This window comes from Pieris rapae, chromosome 4 (genome assembly GCF_905147795.1).
Source record: "Pieris rapae chromosome 4, ilPieRapa1.1, whole genome shotgun sequence".
Lineage (NCBI taxonomy): Eukaryota > Metazoa > Arthropoda > Insecta > Lepidoptera > Pieridae > Pieris > Pieris rapae.
In genome coordinates, this window is record NC_059512.1 from 2,778,583 (window position 1) to 2,795,081 (window position 16,499).

The 16,499-nt window shown below is 34.8% G+C and overlaps 2 protein-coding genes and 1 long non-coding RNA gene across 8 annotated transcripts in view; 2 read left to right on the plus strand and 1 right to left on the minus strand.

Moving 5' to 3' along the window:
• LOC110994541 (glutathione hydrolase 1 proenzyme) overlaps positions 1–16,499 on the plus strand; it is a 44,804-nt gene that overhangs the window by 17,108 nt on the left and 11,197 nt on the right. For 4 of the 6 annotated variants that reach the window (XM_045628063.1, XM_045628061.1, XM_022261236.2 and 1 more), the window contains exon 3: positions 11,575–11,796. In XM_045628063.1, coding sequence (XP_045484019.1) covers positions 11,575–11,796 — 222 coding nt within the window. Of the gene's footprint in view, positions 1–10,882; positions 11,119–11,574; positions 11,797–16,088; positions 16,108–16,499 lie in introns of those variants that run through there. The other 2 variants (XM_045628060.1, XM_045628064.1) reach the window with 2 other exon arrangements.
• On the minus strand, positions 4,594–6,703 carry LOC123689148. Its single transcript, XR_006750187.1, has 2 exons — positions 4,820–6,703; positions 4,594–4,714 (listed from the first exon to the last, which is right to left on the minus strand). It is a non-coding gene; the product is annotated as an uncharacterized LOC123689148 (long non-coding RNA).
• Positions 13,122–13,771, plus strand: LOC110994540 (nuclear protein 1). The gene has a single exon (XM_022261235.2). It carries the CDS (start codon positions 13,223–13,225, stop codon positions 13,424–13,426), a length of 204 nt encoding a protein of 67 aa, XP_022116927.1. The 5' UTR covers positions 13,122–13,222; the 3' UTR covers positions 13,427–13,771.

Sequence of the window (16,499 nt, forward strand, 5' to 3'; positions counted from 1 at the left end):
CGATCGCAGCAAAATTACGCCTAAGAACTACGGTGGGTTTTAGTTTGGGAGGTTTAAGATTGAGGGACAAATAAAGGAGATCGTGATGAGAAAAGGCAACAGCAGGAAGTTGGCCATGACTAGTGACTAGGTCAGGAGAAGAGGTAAATATAAGGTCCAATAGGGAAGGAGTGGAGCCTGGGACTTTGTGCGTGGCGCTAAGTGGCAGGTTATGAAGATTATAAGAGTCAGTGATGGAGAGCAACTTTTTCGATCGACAGTCGTCTTTTATTAAGCAGGTATTGAAATCACCCATAACTATTATGTTTTTATAGAGAGGCGCAAACCTTTCAAGAGTATCATCAAAGCCTGAAAAATAGTCGACTAAGAGAGAAGGAGAGTAGAACACTCCAAGGAGAATTTTTGTTTTACTGAGCATAACCTCGATCAGAAGATGCTCGCATGCATTAGGTGGTGGTGGTTGTGGAGACATATTGACAATAGTGTAAGGGATGTGCGATCGTAGGTAAATAGCGACGCCACCTCCACGCATACCAACTCGGTCATTTCTTATTAGGTTAAAACCGGGGATAGAATAGCTGATGGAGGAGAGGGCTGGAGACAGCCAAGACTCTGATATGAGGATAGCATGAATTTCGTTGGATACAAAGGTTGTCAACAAGTCCAAATGGTGAGCAGGAACGCTTTGTGCATTGATATGAACGGCATTAAAGTGTCTGGATTGGTCTTTGAATAAAGCCGTGAGGATACAATGCAAGGGAGGGGGAGATGTTTCAGCGCTATGGAAAGAATCGTAATCTGACGAAGAGACCGATGCAAATTCAGTAGCTTCACTATCGTGATTCATGTGTTAACAATGATATTTATCTATAGGTGTACTAAGTTTATAAATTTTTAACTTATATAAACCGCTAATATTAGTAGTGTAAAAGATAATATAGACACACACTTTAAAAAAAAAATAAAATAATAATAATAATAACAAACTTAACTTAACTTAAAAGGGTTAAATAAACTAATTTTAACTATATCTAAAAAAACAATTTAACAAGCGAATTTAGATATCGTTTATAGTGGAAAGTTATTGTAAAAGCTTATGACATCTCCTAACATGTACTTTCACAGATCACAAAAATAATTTTATGATCTGTGGAAACACACATAATCGGCCATTAAACTGACAATCACAACCTTTGACAGTGTCACGTCACGTTTCATGTTAATACTTGTAGTCTGTCAATGGGATAAGGATTACAATAAGCAAACAAAGGAAAAAGCGCGGGAAGTGTAAAAATAGGCGGGCGTCTTTTTTTTGGCTTAACTATTGAAAATTAAATTAAAATAAAAAATACAGGATCAGTTAAGTTATAAGGTGTATATAGTAGTAGTTATTGTTGATTATTTATATTTTTAGTTTGTCTTAATAGCCTGGTAAGTTATTTTATTTTATTATATGTAGATAAGAATTTTTCTCTTGTCGTCCATGATGGAGCCCGAAGACCCTGGAGGGACATCCCTCCAGGTGTCTCATGTAGTTACAATCGATGCGTCTGGAATGGAAACGGAAGGTTCCATTATCGATACAGACTGTTCGGATAGCACGAAGTCTGTTAAAAGAAAAAGAGTATCTGTGAGAAATGAAAAAAAGAGAAAAAGTTCCCAAAATTTCCCTAATGATTTAAAAGACAATATAACTCCTAAAGTCATCGAGTCTGATGTTAAAACAACAGAAATACCCCCAAATGAGGCTGCCCACTCTAACAATATTTCAATTAATCCTCGCGTTGCTAGGTCGCTTTACCAGGCGTCAGACCCTGCGCCTTATGTTGTCCATGTTCAAAAAATCATGGAAACAAATCAAACCGGATCTGTTCACCCCATACAATTTGGATTTTTCCTTAAAAAAATTATGTAAAAAGCATTGTAGAGGGAAGTATAAAAAAAATAGGGAGGAATATGTTGTCATTGCAATTTGAGACATTTAAAGATGCTAACTTATTTTTAAATCATAAATCTCTCAACACAAATAAATACAAAGCCTTTATTCCGGCTTTCACAATCACCCGCATGGGAATTGTGAGAGGTGTTCCGTGTGAATGGGATGAAAAAGAAATTTTAGAAAACATTGAGCTTCCGCAGAATTGTGGAAGTCTTTTGAAAGTTCGGAGGTTAAACAGGAAAATCTTTGAAGGAGAGAATTCCAAGTTCATTCCAACTGAGACTGTAGTCTTAACCTTTGATGGGAAGATCTTACCTCCCAAGGTCTTTATATGCTACAACTCCCTACCTGTAGACCTTTATATTTACCCCACACTGCAATGTTTCAATTGCTGCCGTTTTGGTCACACCAAAATGCAATGCAGAGGCACTCCAAGGTGTTACAAATGTGGTGACAACCATTCAAGTATTAGTTGCAAGACTGAAAGGGATGATGCTGTGTGTATCTTATGCTCTGGTTCTCATTTTGCAACGGATAAAAAGTGCCCAGAGTATGCTAGGCAAAAAGCTATTAAAGAAACAATGGCTAAAAAGTCAATATCATATTCAGAAGCCAGTAAAGTCCATCCACCAATTTCTAAATCTTATGCAGACGTTGTTGCTTCTGCGTCATCGGCCCATTCTGGTCCGAATATTTCTTATTCCAGTCCCTATAATTTAACAAGCCCTACTAAGACTTCCACACAGTCATTTAGGAAAACAGTATTCATGAAACCCAAAGCTCGTCCTAAAAATGTAAGTAAGGGATATGATCAAAAAACGCATGCAGAGCTTATCCAAGATTACAGCAACATTCCTTCCTTTTCTAAAGGTTGTCTCAACAACTATAATGATTTGTCAGAAATAATAACAAAGGATCTCATCATTTCTATAATACAGTACCTTTCACAATCTGACATAATTAAAATACCGTCCAACGATGCCCCTTCTACAAAAAGTTTTTTAACTAATGGACAGTCAAGACCATCCTCAAAACCAGTCTCTGGTGATTCAATGGAATTGCCGGAGCATTAATAGTAAAAAAAGTGACCTAATTTTTTTATTAAATAATTACAAACCATTTGCCGTCTCTCTTCAAGAGACTTGGCTTCGTCCCGGATTCAATTTTAGAATTCAAGGACATATCTGTCTTAGAGAAGACAGAACAGATGGGTATGGTGGAGTTGCACTTATTCTTAGAGGAGGTGTGCCATTTGTTCACATACCCATCCCCAATCACAGTGATAAATTTTCTATTATTGCTGCTAGTGTAAATAATATTTGTATTGTAAATATATATATACCTCACCCTTCCACTGAAGTCTTTGACAATATTTGTAGCATTCTATCTTCCCTCCCGCGCCCTATTTTGGTCACGGGAGATTTCAATGCACAACATACTATGTGGGGAAGTTTTAAGTCTGATCATTATGGGGCTAGAATCTTGGACATCTTAGATGATTATAATTTATGCCTTCTAAACACCGGTTGTCCTACTAGAAGGACACAGCCCCATGAGGGTATTAGTGCACCAGATCTTACCCTGTGTAGCCCTTCCCTTGCTCCTACATTAAACTGGTGGACTCTATCGTCTTCATACGGAAGCGATCACTTTCCAGTAATTGTATCATTTCCTCAAAAAATTAGAGAACAGACAAAGGCTCCTCCCCGTCTTAAATATAAACTTAAGGAAGTCAACTGGTCATTATTTAAAGATAAAGTTCAACAAAATTTAACAACCATACCTCCAGTAAATGACAGCAATAATCATTTTTGTGCTGAAGCTTTAACACAAGCCCTATTACAGGCTGCTGAGGAAGTTTTTCCAATTAAAAATAAAAGTGGCAATGGGTATATTCCATCACCACCTTGGTGGGACAGTGAGTGTTCTGCGGCTGTAGCGGAGAGAAAGAAATCTGAAAGGAATTACAGAGAAAATTCTACAACACAAAATTTTAATATTCTTAGTAATCTTATAACTAAAACACGTAAATTATTAAAGCAAAAAAAATTCAAAGGCTGGAAATCTTTTTGTGCCTCAGTTTCACCAGACATTTCTCCATCGGAAGTTTGGCAAAATATTCGGAGATTCAGATCTGCCTTTAAACCTCCTAGATCTCATTTTATGGATAGCAGTACAGTTGATTTGTTTCTAGACAAATTAGCTCCACCATATGTGCCATTTATAGATAATATTTCTTTTCACTCACAGCCTTCTTTCCTCTCCCAGCACAGAAGTAGTGATTCACTCATTTCGTTTAGCCTTTCAGAACTCAAAGGGGTTCTTTCAAAACTTAGGGACTCAGCCCCAGGTTGTGATGGAATTCCATATTCTTTTCTTCAAAACCTAAATGACTCCAGCCTTTCTTATTTTCTCAGTTTAATTAATTCAATTTTAACATCAGGTAATATTCCTCCATCATGGAAAATCCACGAAGTTATCCTAATACATAAGCCTAACAAACCGATTAATGATCCGTCATCATACAGACCGATTGCATTAGCTTCAGTTATATCCAAAATTTCTGAACATTTAGTTAAAAATAGGTTAGAATGGTTTATTGAGAGTAACGGGTTATTATCTCCAAACCAGTTTGGATTTAGGAAAGGCAGGGGTACTATGGATAGTCTCAGTATATTTATGACAGACTTAAGATTGGCATTTTCATACAACAAGCCTGTGATAGCAGCATTCTTAGATGTGTCTGCAGCCTATGATAATGTCAACCTTATAATTCTGAAACAAAAAATGATTAATTTGAATATCCCACAAATTTTTATAAGTTTCATAATAAATCTTCTCTCTGGTAGAATGCTTAAAGTAATGTCAGAAGATTCCTACCAATCCCGTATTGCCTGGAAAGGTTTACCACAGGGATCAGTTTTGAGTCCCTTACTTTACAATATATATTCTCATGATCTGGAAGCCTCCCTTAAGGGTAAAGTTAACTCACTCCAATATGCAGATGATTTACTCTTATATATCTCAGGTAATTCTATTGACAACATATCTGATACTATGACATATTCCCTTCAGTTGCTAAAAGTCTGGCTGGACAATAACTCTCTAAGCCTTTCAGTTCATAAAAGTATAATAGTCTTATTTTCACGTATGAGACTTCCTCCATCAGTAACTGTATTTTATAATAATATTAGAGTTCCTGTTAAAAGTGAAGCAACATTTCTTGGGGTAATTTTAGACTCGAAACTTACAGGAAGCTCTCATTGCAAATATATAAGTGCCAAATGTGAGAAGATCCTAAATATACTGCGTTGTCTCTCTGGAGTTTGGTGGGGAGCCCACCCTTTCTCTTTAAAGCTTCTATATAATGCACTAATAAGGAGTATTTTAGACTATGGAACATTTATACTTGAACCCTGTAGTGCAGTAGCTCTCCATAAGTTAAACATTATCCAGTCTAAGGCTCTGAGAATAATTACTGGGGCTATGAGATCGAGCCCTATTAACGCTTTGCAGGTCGAATGTTCTGAAGCTCCCCTGCACCTCAGACGACAATTTCTTTGTGACAGGTTCCTGTTTAGGGCATTACAAGTCTATAATCATCCTCTTTATTCTAAGTTACGGTCTCTGTTGGAATGTATGAATTACCCGTACTGGGCTCATAAATCGCCGCCATGCCTTATTATTAGTCTCCAAAAATACTTAGCTCTTCAAGCTCCAACACACAGATCACAATTCCTTCCTATATTTTGTGTTAACTATGATGCATTAACATTAGATCCTACTATTTTGTTTGACTTCGGTATAAGTAAACAAGATCTTTCTGCAAATGCCAAATTTACTGATATTATTGACAGTGACAGCCAATGGAAACATTACCATTTAATTTTTTGTGATGCTTCCAAACCCGGTCCCGAGGAGTGTGTGGGAATTGGCGTTTTCCATCAACAGTTTGACATTGTACAGAAAATAAAATTACCTCCAGAGACTTCAGTATTTACTGGAGAATGCTTTGGTCTGCTGAGGTCTCTGGAGTACATTTTAATAATGAAGCTTAAAAAGTCAATAATTTTAACTGACGCTAAAAGTGTCCTCCAAGCGTTGAAAAGATTTCCTTTTAGCCGTAATATAAATAATCACCCAGTAATTATTGCATGTCGCGATTTATTATATCAATGCTTCATCAAAAAGTACACTGTATCTTTTGCTTGGATTCCGGGTCACTCAGGTATCTTTGGCAATACCAAGGCTGATAGGCTTGCCAAAGCTGCGGTCAATGACGGAGACCTGGTTCCATACAAAAAATTTTCTTGTGATTTAACTCTCCTTCCTAAATCCCAGTTAATAAAATCTTGGATAAACATTTGGCGTTCTTCAAGTCAGACGAAAGGACGGTATTACAACATGATTCAGGGGGATATACCTCCTAAACCATGGTTTTCTACTTTGACGCTTGGTAAAGATATTACTTCGACCCTTATACGTATGAGGCTGGGCCATGCATGCATACCCTTGCATTTGGCAAGGCTTAACCTTTTGCCTGACGACACATGTGAGTGTGGCAATGACGTTGGGGATTTTAACCATATATTTTTTGCCTGTAATAGACATGACCGTTCCGCTTTTATATCCTCGCTTTTATCCATAAATATTCCTTTTCCTACTTCTATTTCTGTCCTTTTATCTAATATAAATATTGATGTATATAAAATTTTAGCTAGTTTCATTTTTCATAACAATATAAAATTATAACCTATGTTTTATGTATATACGTACTTATAAAAAAAATTATCTGATCCTTTTCCAAATTCCGTACTAATTTCCTATCCAATAAACCTAATAATGCACTTCCTAACTTTTGTACATGGCTGACGCACAAACCGTGCAGGCCAAGAAAGAGGAAAAAAAAAAAAAAAAAAAAAGCAAACAAAGTTGAAGGTTACAATGTACCAATGATCAGTTTAAAAATTAATACAAAATGAAAACTAAAAGAAAGAACTGTTTAACACATAAAACTCACTACATGTACCACGAACACATCCCAATGTGACAGTGTCAAAGAATCAAACAATCATCGCCTAAACAAAAAACAAACTTGAACATAGAAGTACAAGAAAATCACATACAAATATAACCCATACAAGTTATTAAAACTAAATGTTGTTGGTGATTGCTTAATGTGACACAAATTTAAAGATATGCAAAGTGTGCAGCTAGCATATATACACATAATTGAACATAGAAGTACAAGAAAATCACATACAAATATAACCCATACAAGTTATTAAAACTAAATGTTGTTGGTGATTGCTTAATGTGACACAAATTTAAAGATATGCTAAGTGTGCAGCTAGCATATATACACATAATTGAACATAGAAGTACAAGAAAATCACATACAAATATAACCCATACAAGTTATTAAAACTAAATGTTGTTGGTGATTGCTTAATGTGACACAAATTTAAAGATATGCTAAGTGTGCAGCTAGCAACAGAAACATAATTTGAAGTTGAGCTAACCCACTTTAAATCAGTTCTTTGTAATCTTCCTGTTTCTAGATTTTAAGTTGGGGGATGCTGCCTTAGTATCGGTAGTAGAGGGTGGGGTGCTTGCAGGAGCCGCATCAACATCTTTAATTGAATTGACACGGCGTCGCTCACCATTAGCATCAATAACAAAAATGTGGCCATTCCTGGTCCAACACTTGCTTACTCCGAACCGCCTTCTTGCTGCCATAAACAAATTATGCCTGGTTTTGGTCAGAAACTCAGATAAGGTGATACCGGTCCCCTTTAATTCAGTTTTAGCCAACCAAATCTTGTCCTTGTCACAATGTTCCCGTAGCTTAATTAGTACTGGGCGAGGCTTGCCGTCACGTCTTATGCCCATTCTGTGACATCTACTAAAACTAGCCTTATTTATGTTTGGGCATTTGAGCAGCACGGATAACATGTTAGCTATTGTACCTGGGTTCTCATCCTTTGTTTCATTGATGCCATGTAACAACAAGCACTTACGTCTGCTGCGCATTTCCTGCTCCTCTTGCACCTTGAAAAGAATTTCCATTTGTCCCTGAAGATTCTTAAGGCAGAATAGAACAGAACTTTTGAAAGCTTTAAACTCCCTAGTGAGCGGTGTTTGCTCCAGGGATGGAGACCTTTCCTGTGCTGCTAGAAGCCGCTGCTGGAACTCATCCATCTTGGTGGATACCATTACTGACACATCAGTCAATGACTTTTTTAGCTCTTCCATAATAATAATGTATGTTGATTGAGAAATAAAAGATGAGGGTAGTTTTCAACAAATAAAATTCAACAATGGGATAATTATTAGTATCTGAAGGATATAATTGAGGAAAAATTAGCGATTCATAAGTAAAACAACACTAGTACATCACTAACAGTGTAAGTAAAATAATTTGAGTTAAGAAACTATTTTTAGTTTACACAAAACACAGAGATACACCAAAGCGTGTTTACACTACCTACACTCCCATAAAAAAATCCCCAATGTTTAGCACTGGTCAGTTAGAAATATTGCTGATGAAAACTTTTTGTTTTAATTTTAAAACTTTTTGGTAACCTAATGTAGTATATTGCATTCATTTGTCATTTGTTTTTGTGAATTGGCGGCAAATCTAAAACTCTTGATACATGTTAAAATGAACCTAACGCGAGAAAAATTACGGTCAATGATTTATTATGACTTTCGTTATGGACTTAGTCACCAACAAAGCTATGATAGGCTTCGGATTTTAATGAAGCCCCATCTCGTGCAACTTACTACGATTGTTTTAACGAGCTTCAATCTCAATGATGATCCGCGTGACGGGACGTCTTTTAACAGCGCCTACTGAAGATAGCGTCAGTGCTGTGCGACGTATGAAAGAGTAAGATAACCGAGAGAGAGTGACCTATCAGCAGATACAGGAACGCCACACAAACATTTAGGCGTAAGGAAGCTTTGTACCAAATGGATTCCCCATACAAGGTATTCGCTTTACGAGCTCTGAAGATGCGGTGAAAGCTTATGAAAATGCAAATAGCAGAGACCCTAATGAATAATGGGATTACTGCTTTTCTCAGTGATTCCATCGAATGCGACGATGTGTAGAGAGGAAAAGAGATTACTTCGAAAAACAATAAAAGTATTGGCAAGTATCTATATTAAGCCGTTTTTCATTTTCTAAACATTTTCAGTGTGACCTAGGTACCTAAACGTTTTCGACGCTGCTTTATTTAAATCAAAATGATAGCGACTTGATTAAATATCGATCTTTAATTAACTGTCTAGAGATTCAATTAACTCTCTAATTTAACTACTTTAATGAGTACTTTTTTTTTGATTACACACAAAAATCCAAAAAAAAGTGGTCTCACCCATTTAGTTACTGTCATCAGCAATATAACTCTCAGCCAATACATTAATTTTCATTGGATATTATTTACACACGAATGTATTCGAAAGAACACTAGTATAATTTGTATAACACAATAAAGGCGACTTCACATTTTTATTCTGGATATAACTTTAATTTATGACGGCCCGAGCGCGTTCTAAATAACCCTTTGATTTAGCTCTCCTATAATATTGAACAGTTGATTAATAAAACAATGAAGGTCTTGTGTAGCGAATTGTTAAACGATCGTAGATATCCCGTAATTTAGGTCGGCATAATCAAATGTCTAATGAGTTTGATGGGCGTTCATGTTGGCATAATAGATTGAGGCAGTTACTAACTGTTTATTTATTAATTAAAGTTTAAGTAGTCTTGTCCTCGTATTGAGCGCTTTTAAATATGCCAATAAAAGGTTTGACAGCTCTGAAAACTAGATTTTAGTTTGATTGATTCTAGAATAAGAATGTAATTAATGCGGGCGTCGTACTTGCCCATGACTTTGTCCGGCAGATATTTTGCAATCAAATGCTGTAAGGAGCAATTTTATTTAAATTTACATATTTCTGATAATCAATTATATTTACAAAACAGCTATGGTGTTAAAATAAATCAAATTTGGTTACGATGCAAAATGTTATAGTGAGTCAAGCCTGGATAGTTGTAGGTATGTATTCCTGTACTTTTTTGTGTAGTTTTGAAGGTAAATAAAGTGTTTGTGTTGCAAGGAGCTCTTCATCATTTACCCTCTACGGCTACAATTAACTACCCTGAAATGCGTTTACAAAGTTATTCCGGCTACTATATATTGGGACAAGAGCCTTCGGACTGGACAGACAGAGATTAGATCAATCGGATTTTTACGCCGGCTTTTTCTCTCGGCCTCGGCCCTCTGTCTTCTTTGCCGATGAATAGGGATGCCTACAGGTTCAAATTTAATGACGTGAAATAAGTGATATCTTGATGATGTTATGTTCCAAAATAAACGTATTTTATTTTTATTTTTAATCAATGGCAGGTTCCCTTTAGGCTGGAGGAACTACTCACCTCCACAATATTATAGATACCAAATTTTTTCATATATCTTTACTATACGAATTCAGTAAAATAAACGAAGAACATAATTAAAATTCAAGCTCGTAAAGCTCGTAAAATTAGTAATAAATAGTTGTATGAAGCGTTGAATTCATCTCTTTTTCGTTTTTTTCTAAATTCTGACATCTATTATGAAGAGAAACAATTAAAACGCCTTATGAGAAATAATAGCAAGTGGTACTTCAATGTAGAAAAACATAGTGTATATCAGGCGCTTTATATGAAATAGCACTTGAATCTTTATAAAGCTATTTACTAAATTAAAAAATATATTAGTAAAATTTTTATCCAGATTTATTGCTCAACGAATGGCGCCATCTATTATAATAAATATGCAGCTTTTAACCAGTATGATCAGCTGTTTTTTACTATTGATTAGCAAAAATAGGAACAAGTTCACGGCATTCACTACATCATAACATCCTGTTACCTTTTGATTACATATCAAATGGACATAATTTCTTCATTATTAATGTTTCATCATGGTGTTAGAGTGGAACATTTTTGGTGATTGTGTTTAATAAATAAAAATGGAGCAAACATTTCGGAGTGGGCTTTATAGACGAAATTTCTTAAGTGCTCCTATTGATGACATAGCGATTGATACCATTCGACTCGTTTCACCTGTTAATAGATTTGCTATATTGCAAGGGCATTTTAGCAACAACAATTTGCACTTTTCCATGTATGTATTCCACCTCAACAATTTGGTATTTACCAACTAGCTGATTTTTCTGCGTTCTTTATTACGGATATAAATACTGCGAATTGGGAAAATTTTAGTTTAAATAATTAGGATAAGTCTAGGATAATTTGCAAACTCCAATCCAGGTTTTTATTTGAAATAGTAAGACAATTTTAACTATTTAACTTAACCGTAACATGTTATGAATTGTGAACTTGTTTTAGTCTTTTTTGAATAAATATTTTTACAATGTCATTGAAAAGTCATCTAAATTCTTACATTTAGAGGCTTTTACGATAAATAAGTGTTTCGCCAGGGCTATTTTTAAAATTGTACTCAGTAATTTTACGTATTGCAGCGCCATCTGTCAATGAATAGCATTCAAATGAAACTTAGTTAGTATCACTCAGTACAAAACATAACACTAGATAGCGCTAATGAAATTTTTCTTTTCAGATCGGCCAAACTGAGGACTAAACTGACCATCGCTGGTTTACTAGTTCTTGTCATTTTATCTGCTTTGGGTGGTTATTTCGTCGCTAAATTTGATTACAAACGAGCTACTATACCCGAACTTGTGGATCCTGTTGAGCCCTTGCCGCCTTCATCATCATGGCTTCATACATTCAAAAGAGCTGCTGTCTGCACAGATTCTCCAACTTGTTCCGATATTGGGCGGTAAGTATTATAACCTATTTAATGCCACAGCAAAAGAGGATTCACTTGCAACTTGAAATCGAAAAGACTTTAAGTGGATATATTAAAGTTTGAAAAAGGTAAAATAAATGTCATATCTTAGTTATTTTAAATAACCGGTTTTTTATGAATGGCTTAGAAATTACCAGAAATGCATTTATAAACCTTTGTGACAATGTAAAATCTACTTACCACAAGATGTCGCTTTTGTATTAACAAAATTAATAATAGTTATCCATGTTATATATCTTTCGATATTATGTAATAAAAAAGTGTTCGCCTTGATACTAAACGATAATAACTGTAAACTGGCACCATCACATAAGAGGGTTACCTAGTGCCAATCGGCCAGTGTAACTCAAATTAGGTAATGACCTTATCTTCAATACAGGAATCTGTTAAATTATTGAATTTCTCGTGTACCTGACTCATTTTATTCTCATAAACCTTATCAAATTAAATCCAATTCAGGATTTTAAAAAGTATGACTAATTAAATTAAAAGTCACGTTTCTAAATATTATTGTTTTGACTTTGTTGTGCAACACACACGCACACAACTGCGTATTATATTATACATAACAGCAGCATGGTAACGTCACTAATAGTATTGCCACCTACAAACGAATTCCTAAATTCTCGTTAAAAGGAGTGTGTACTGTGTGTGTGTGTATTTTTTTTTTATTTTGGTAATAAATTGACTAATGTCAGTATAATTGTATTGCAAATGTTCATCCCGTTAAATTTAAATCAATAATTAAACCGGTATAACATGATAAAACTGTGTATCGAGAACTAATATTATACAGTAGAACTCCAATTATCCGAACTCCGACTATCCGAATCGCCGATTATCCGAATCACAAAAAAGACCGCAAAACAGCTTACATTGACGGAGATGTTTAAAAAACAATGATTTTTATTTCTAAACTTGTACATAAGTACATTTTATTTATATTTCAAACATGTGAAAATTTCATGTTTCTTTCATTTAATTCAATAAAAAAATAGTGTAATATCAAAACGTAGCTTTTATTCTCTCCAATGGCAATTTTTTTTTAAATCCGATTATCCGAATATTTGATCATCCGAATGGGTCCCGGTCCCCATTAATTCGGATAATTGGAGTTACTGTAATTCAAACATAATGGTAAAACGTAATTTTTTTGTGGTATTATTAACCGGCTTACAAACACAAGTGCGATTATTGCGCTTGTGTGGAACCGGCGTATTAGTCCAACCAATAGCTTTCGAGATTTACCGACGCGCATGCGGTCAGTGACGTGTCTTCAGTACCGTGTATATAAGCGACGCGCAGGTCTCTAAGTCAGACATTTTGTGAAGCAAAATCTACAGTGACATTGTCAGCGGCGATACCTTGTGAATTAAGTGAAAAATAATTTTAAAATATGTCGGAAGCATTCTTTGATGAGTACGACTACTACAACTTTGATCACGACAAGCACATTTTCTCTGGACACAGCGGCAAACAAAGGACAAAGAAGGAGGTGAGCGAGCACACGAACCACTTCGATCCGTCAGGCCATTCTAGAAAGATCGTGACGAAACTCATTAACACAGAAAACAATAAAAAGTCAACGAACAAACACTAGATGTTAACAAGATTTGATCAACGACTATGGCTTGGAAAAGGTATACAGAACTGCCGAACGATAGGAGATTGATATTACGACGATTCCCTGGGTCAGGGGGCTCGTCGACGGGATCAGTTGGACACTCTTGGAGGACAATGCTTTCTCAATACATTTATTTTGCATATTATAATGCAGCCGTAAGATGGCGGCCTTAACGGCACACAACATCGTTCCAATGACTGATCTCCTGAGCTTGTTATAGAGCTCAAATTTGCTGTGTTATTATTTCTAGCTAGATAATGTTATTAATTCGTTTAGAAGCAAAACCGACTGTAATGTAAGTCTAATAAACGTTTTAATTTATTCTGTTGTATTATTACCTTTGTTTTTGTTTGGGACGTGACGCGAGGTCGATCGGCCTACGCAGTACGCACTAGCTGTTTATATACAAAAATAACCTTGAAGTATACACGACGACCTCGCGCATTTTATCTTATAATTGCGACTATTAAAAACTTGTCAATACATTTCTATCGTTATGTAGAGTACCTAATTGTTTCTGGGTATGGTTTCTAAATCTAAGTAAATTATTACGTAAATATATAAATAGGTAATATTATTTAATTCGTTAATATTGTTATTGGTAATATATCAATTTTACCAAAGGGTCTACGTCCGTTCTAACTACACATTTTTAGAGGTATAACCGTATAGCCTGGGAAGGAAAATAATGCATTACTTACCTACATTAATGTACCGTTCAAGAATGCTTTTGTCCCATGTTCTACTTCACGTACTACGGGACTCTAACTCGGTTTATTGTAACAATATTGACCATTGACAGGTAAGATTAATTCAAACCAAGTTTATATGAATACACAAAAGCCGTGTTAAATAACACATTTTTCTATTCAGAAAATTATTTACAAAATTGATTATTTTTTATGAAAAAAATATTACCCTGTAGAAATTGCGGTATTTATTATATTTAAAGAAACCTAAGTTATTTCAACCATGAATAAATATTGTGACTCATTTAAATTAAGACTATTCTGTTCCGCCTAAAGAGTAGATGAAACCCAAAGGATTTTAGTGAATAGGGATCTATTGGACCTCCCGTCCGACCCGTGTCACTTTATAAGTTGCCTCAGTGGGAACTATAAAAGAAGTCCCTAATAAAAAGGGGACTGTAATCACGTGATATCAGAAGTTACGAGAGCAGTGGACTACAAAAAAAAATTACGTCCAATTTTTAAACATATCTCGGGGTTTAGTATTCCGCTTGAAAGGCTTAAGAGAAAAATTGTAACGATTTAAATGTTTAGTTGGATAGTTCATCACATCTTGTTTTAAATAAATGTTACAGTAATTATATTTTAATTTAAAAAAAAATCATTATTATTACAAAAACCTTTAAGTATCATTCTACGCCAGAGCCAGTGAGCTTAAGAGTTTTGTTTCATAAACCTTGTGTTAGTTCTTTAACAAATATAAATAATTCCTTTGTATCGAAAAATAGATTAGCGTTTGTAATCTAAGCATATTTTTCCAATTAATTAATTTTCAATAAGCACATATTATGTACGAGACGAATTAGGAAATAACAGATTGAGAATAACATAAGAAGGAACGCGGGCTTAGAATAGTTTTATAGCTGGGCCCGTGTCTAGCTTTGTGTGCTTTGATCTGTATCAAAGTATACCTATGGTGATCTGTGGAGTAAACCCATATCACAGAGTGTCGTTAAATAATAAGTAATTGTCTTTAGTACACGTGATGATGAAACCTTATACAAAACGTTACAGTACTTATAAGGATGTAGTTCTTCACTTAAACCTACTTAAGTTTTTAATTCCTACCTGTACTAGGTACGCTTTAGAAACTATTATAATATAATATGTAATACAAATATAATATATATACTTTTAAACGACTCCAAAAAAGTGGTTATCAGTCTGTCACGTGATGTTGTTGAATAACATTAAATTAGAAATTATATTCAACTTCCGATTTATATCAGGTACCAATTTAGAGAAAAGACTATCTAGGAATCTTAGGGACATATCTAACACGTACCTACGTAATAATGTTGACAGGTATTTTATGACAGTTTGTTTTTTTTTCAATTCAATTGTATATATTATTATTTTTACAATTATTAAATGATAATTAATAAATGTATGGCTTTACAACGTTCTTAGGGTTTGGCCCTCAGATTTCTGAATCGTTTTCATGATCGTTTGTCAATCTAATAGGCAAGTACGGGATCAGCCACCTGTGCCTGACACGCGTATTTTAGACCTGACGCAAGCCGCTTTCCTCACGATGTTTTCCTTCACCGTTCGAGTGAATGTTAAACACGCACATAGAAAGTCTGTTGGTGCACAGCCGATACGACCTGCTCATAACTTAATTATACATAATCAAAATATGTATATTCATTTACGATTTGTTTTTTAGCAAAATAGCTGTATGGTAATTAAAAAAAAAATATTTATCACAAATTACATTTCTACAAACAAAACAAACGTTATCATTGTTATTGTTTAGTGTTGCTATCTCCAGACTACTTATAAATAGGTGCATTTAGATAAATACAAATAATTCACAATTTATCGTTTTTATAGCTAACTTTACCCTTTTTTATAAACAAGGCGATTAGAATATTATTTATCAATATTATTAACATATAAAGAAATGTAAGTAGGCTGAATAAAATGAAATATTATTTAAATATTTTACAAGCCAAGGCATTTTGCTCACTCAGGCTTTCTTAGTCTTATAATTATTTTGCTTAGTTTTTAGTTTCCTAAATCGTTAGAGTTACGCCCCAAAAGTATATCCAGACGTAGGCGCTCTCTTCAACTGTTACATTGCATTTATTCGTTACATAGTAATTAACATTTCATTATTTCGCTTATACACTATTGTTGTGTAAGGCGAGTGGTCAATACAGAGTAAAACAAAAATCTTCTATTATTTAAAGAGCCCCGATAACCTAGGAACCATACACATCTTATAATAATAGCGATACAGTAAAAAATCTTTTCACAGCTTTTTTAACGCAGCTTTTGCCGAGAAGAATAAGCTA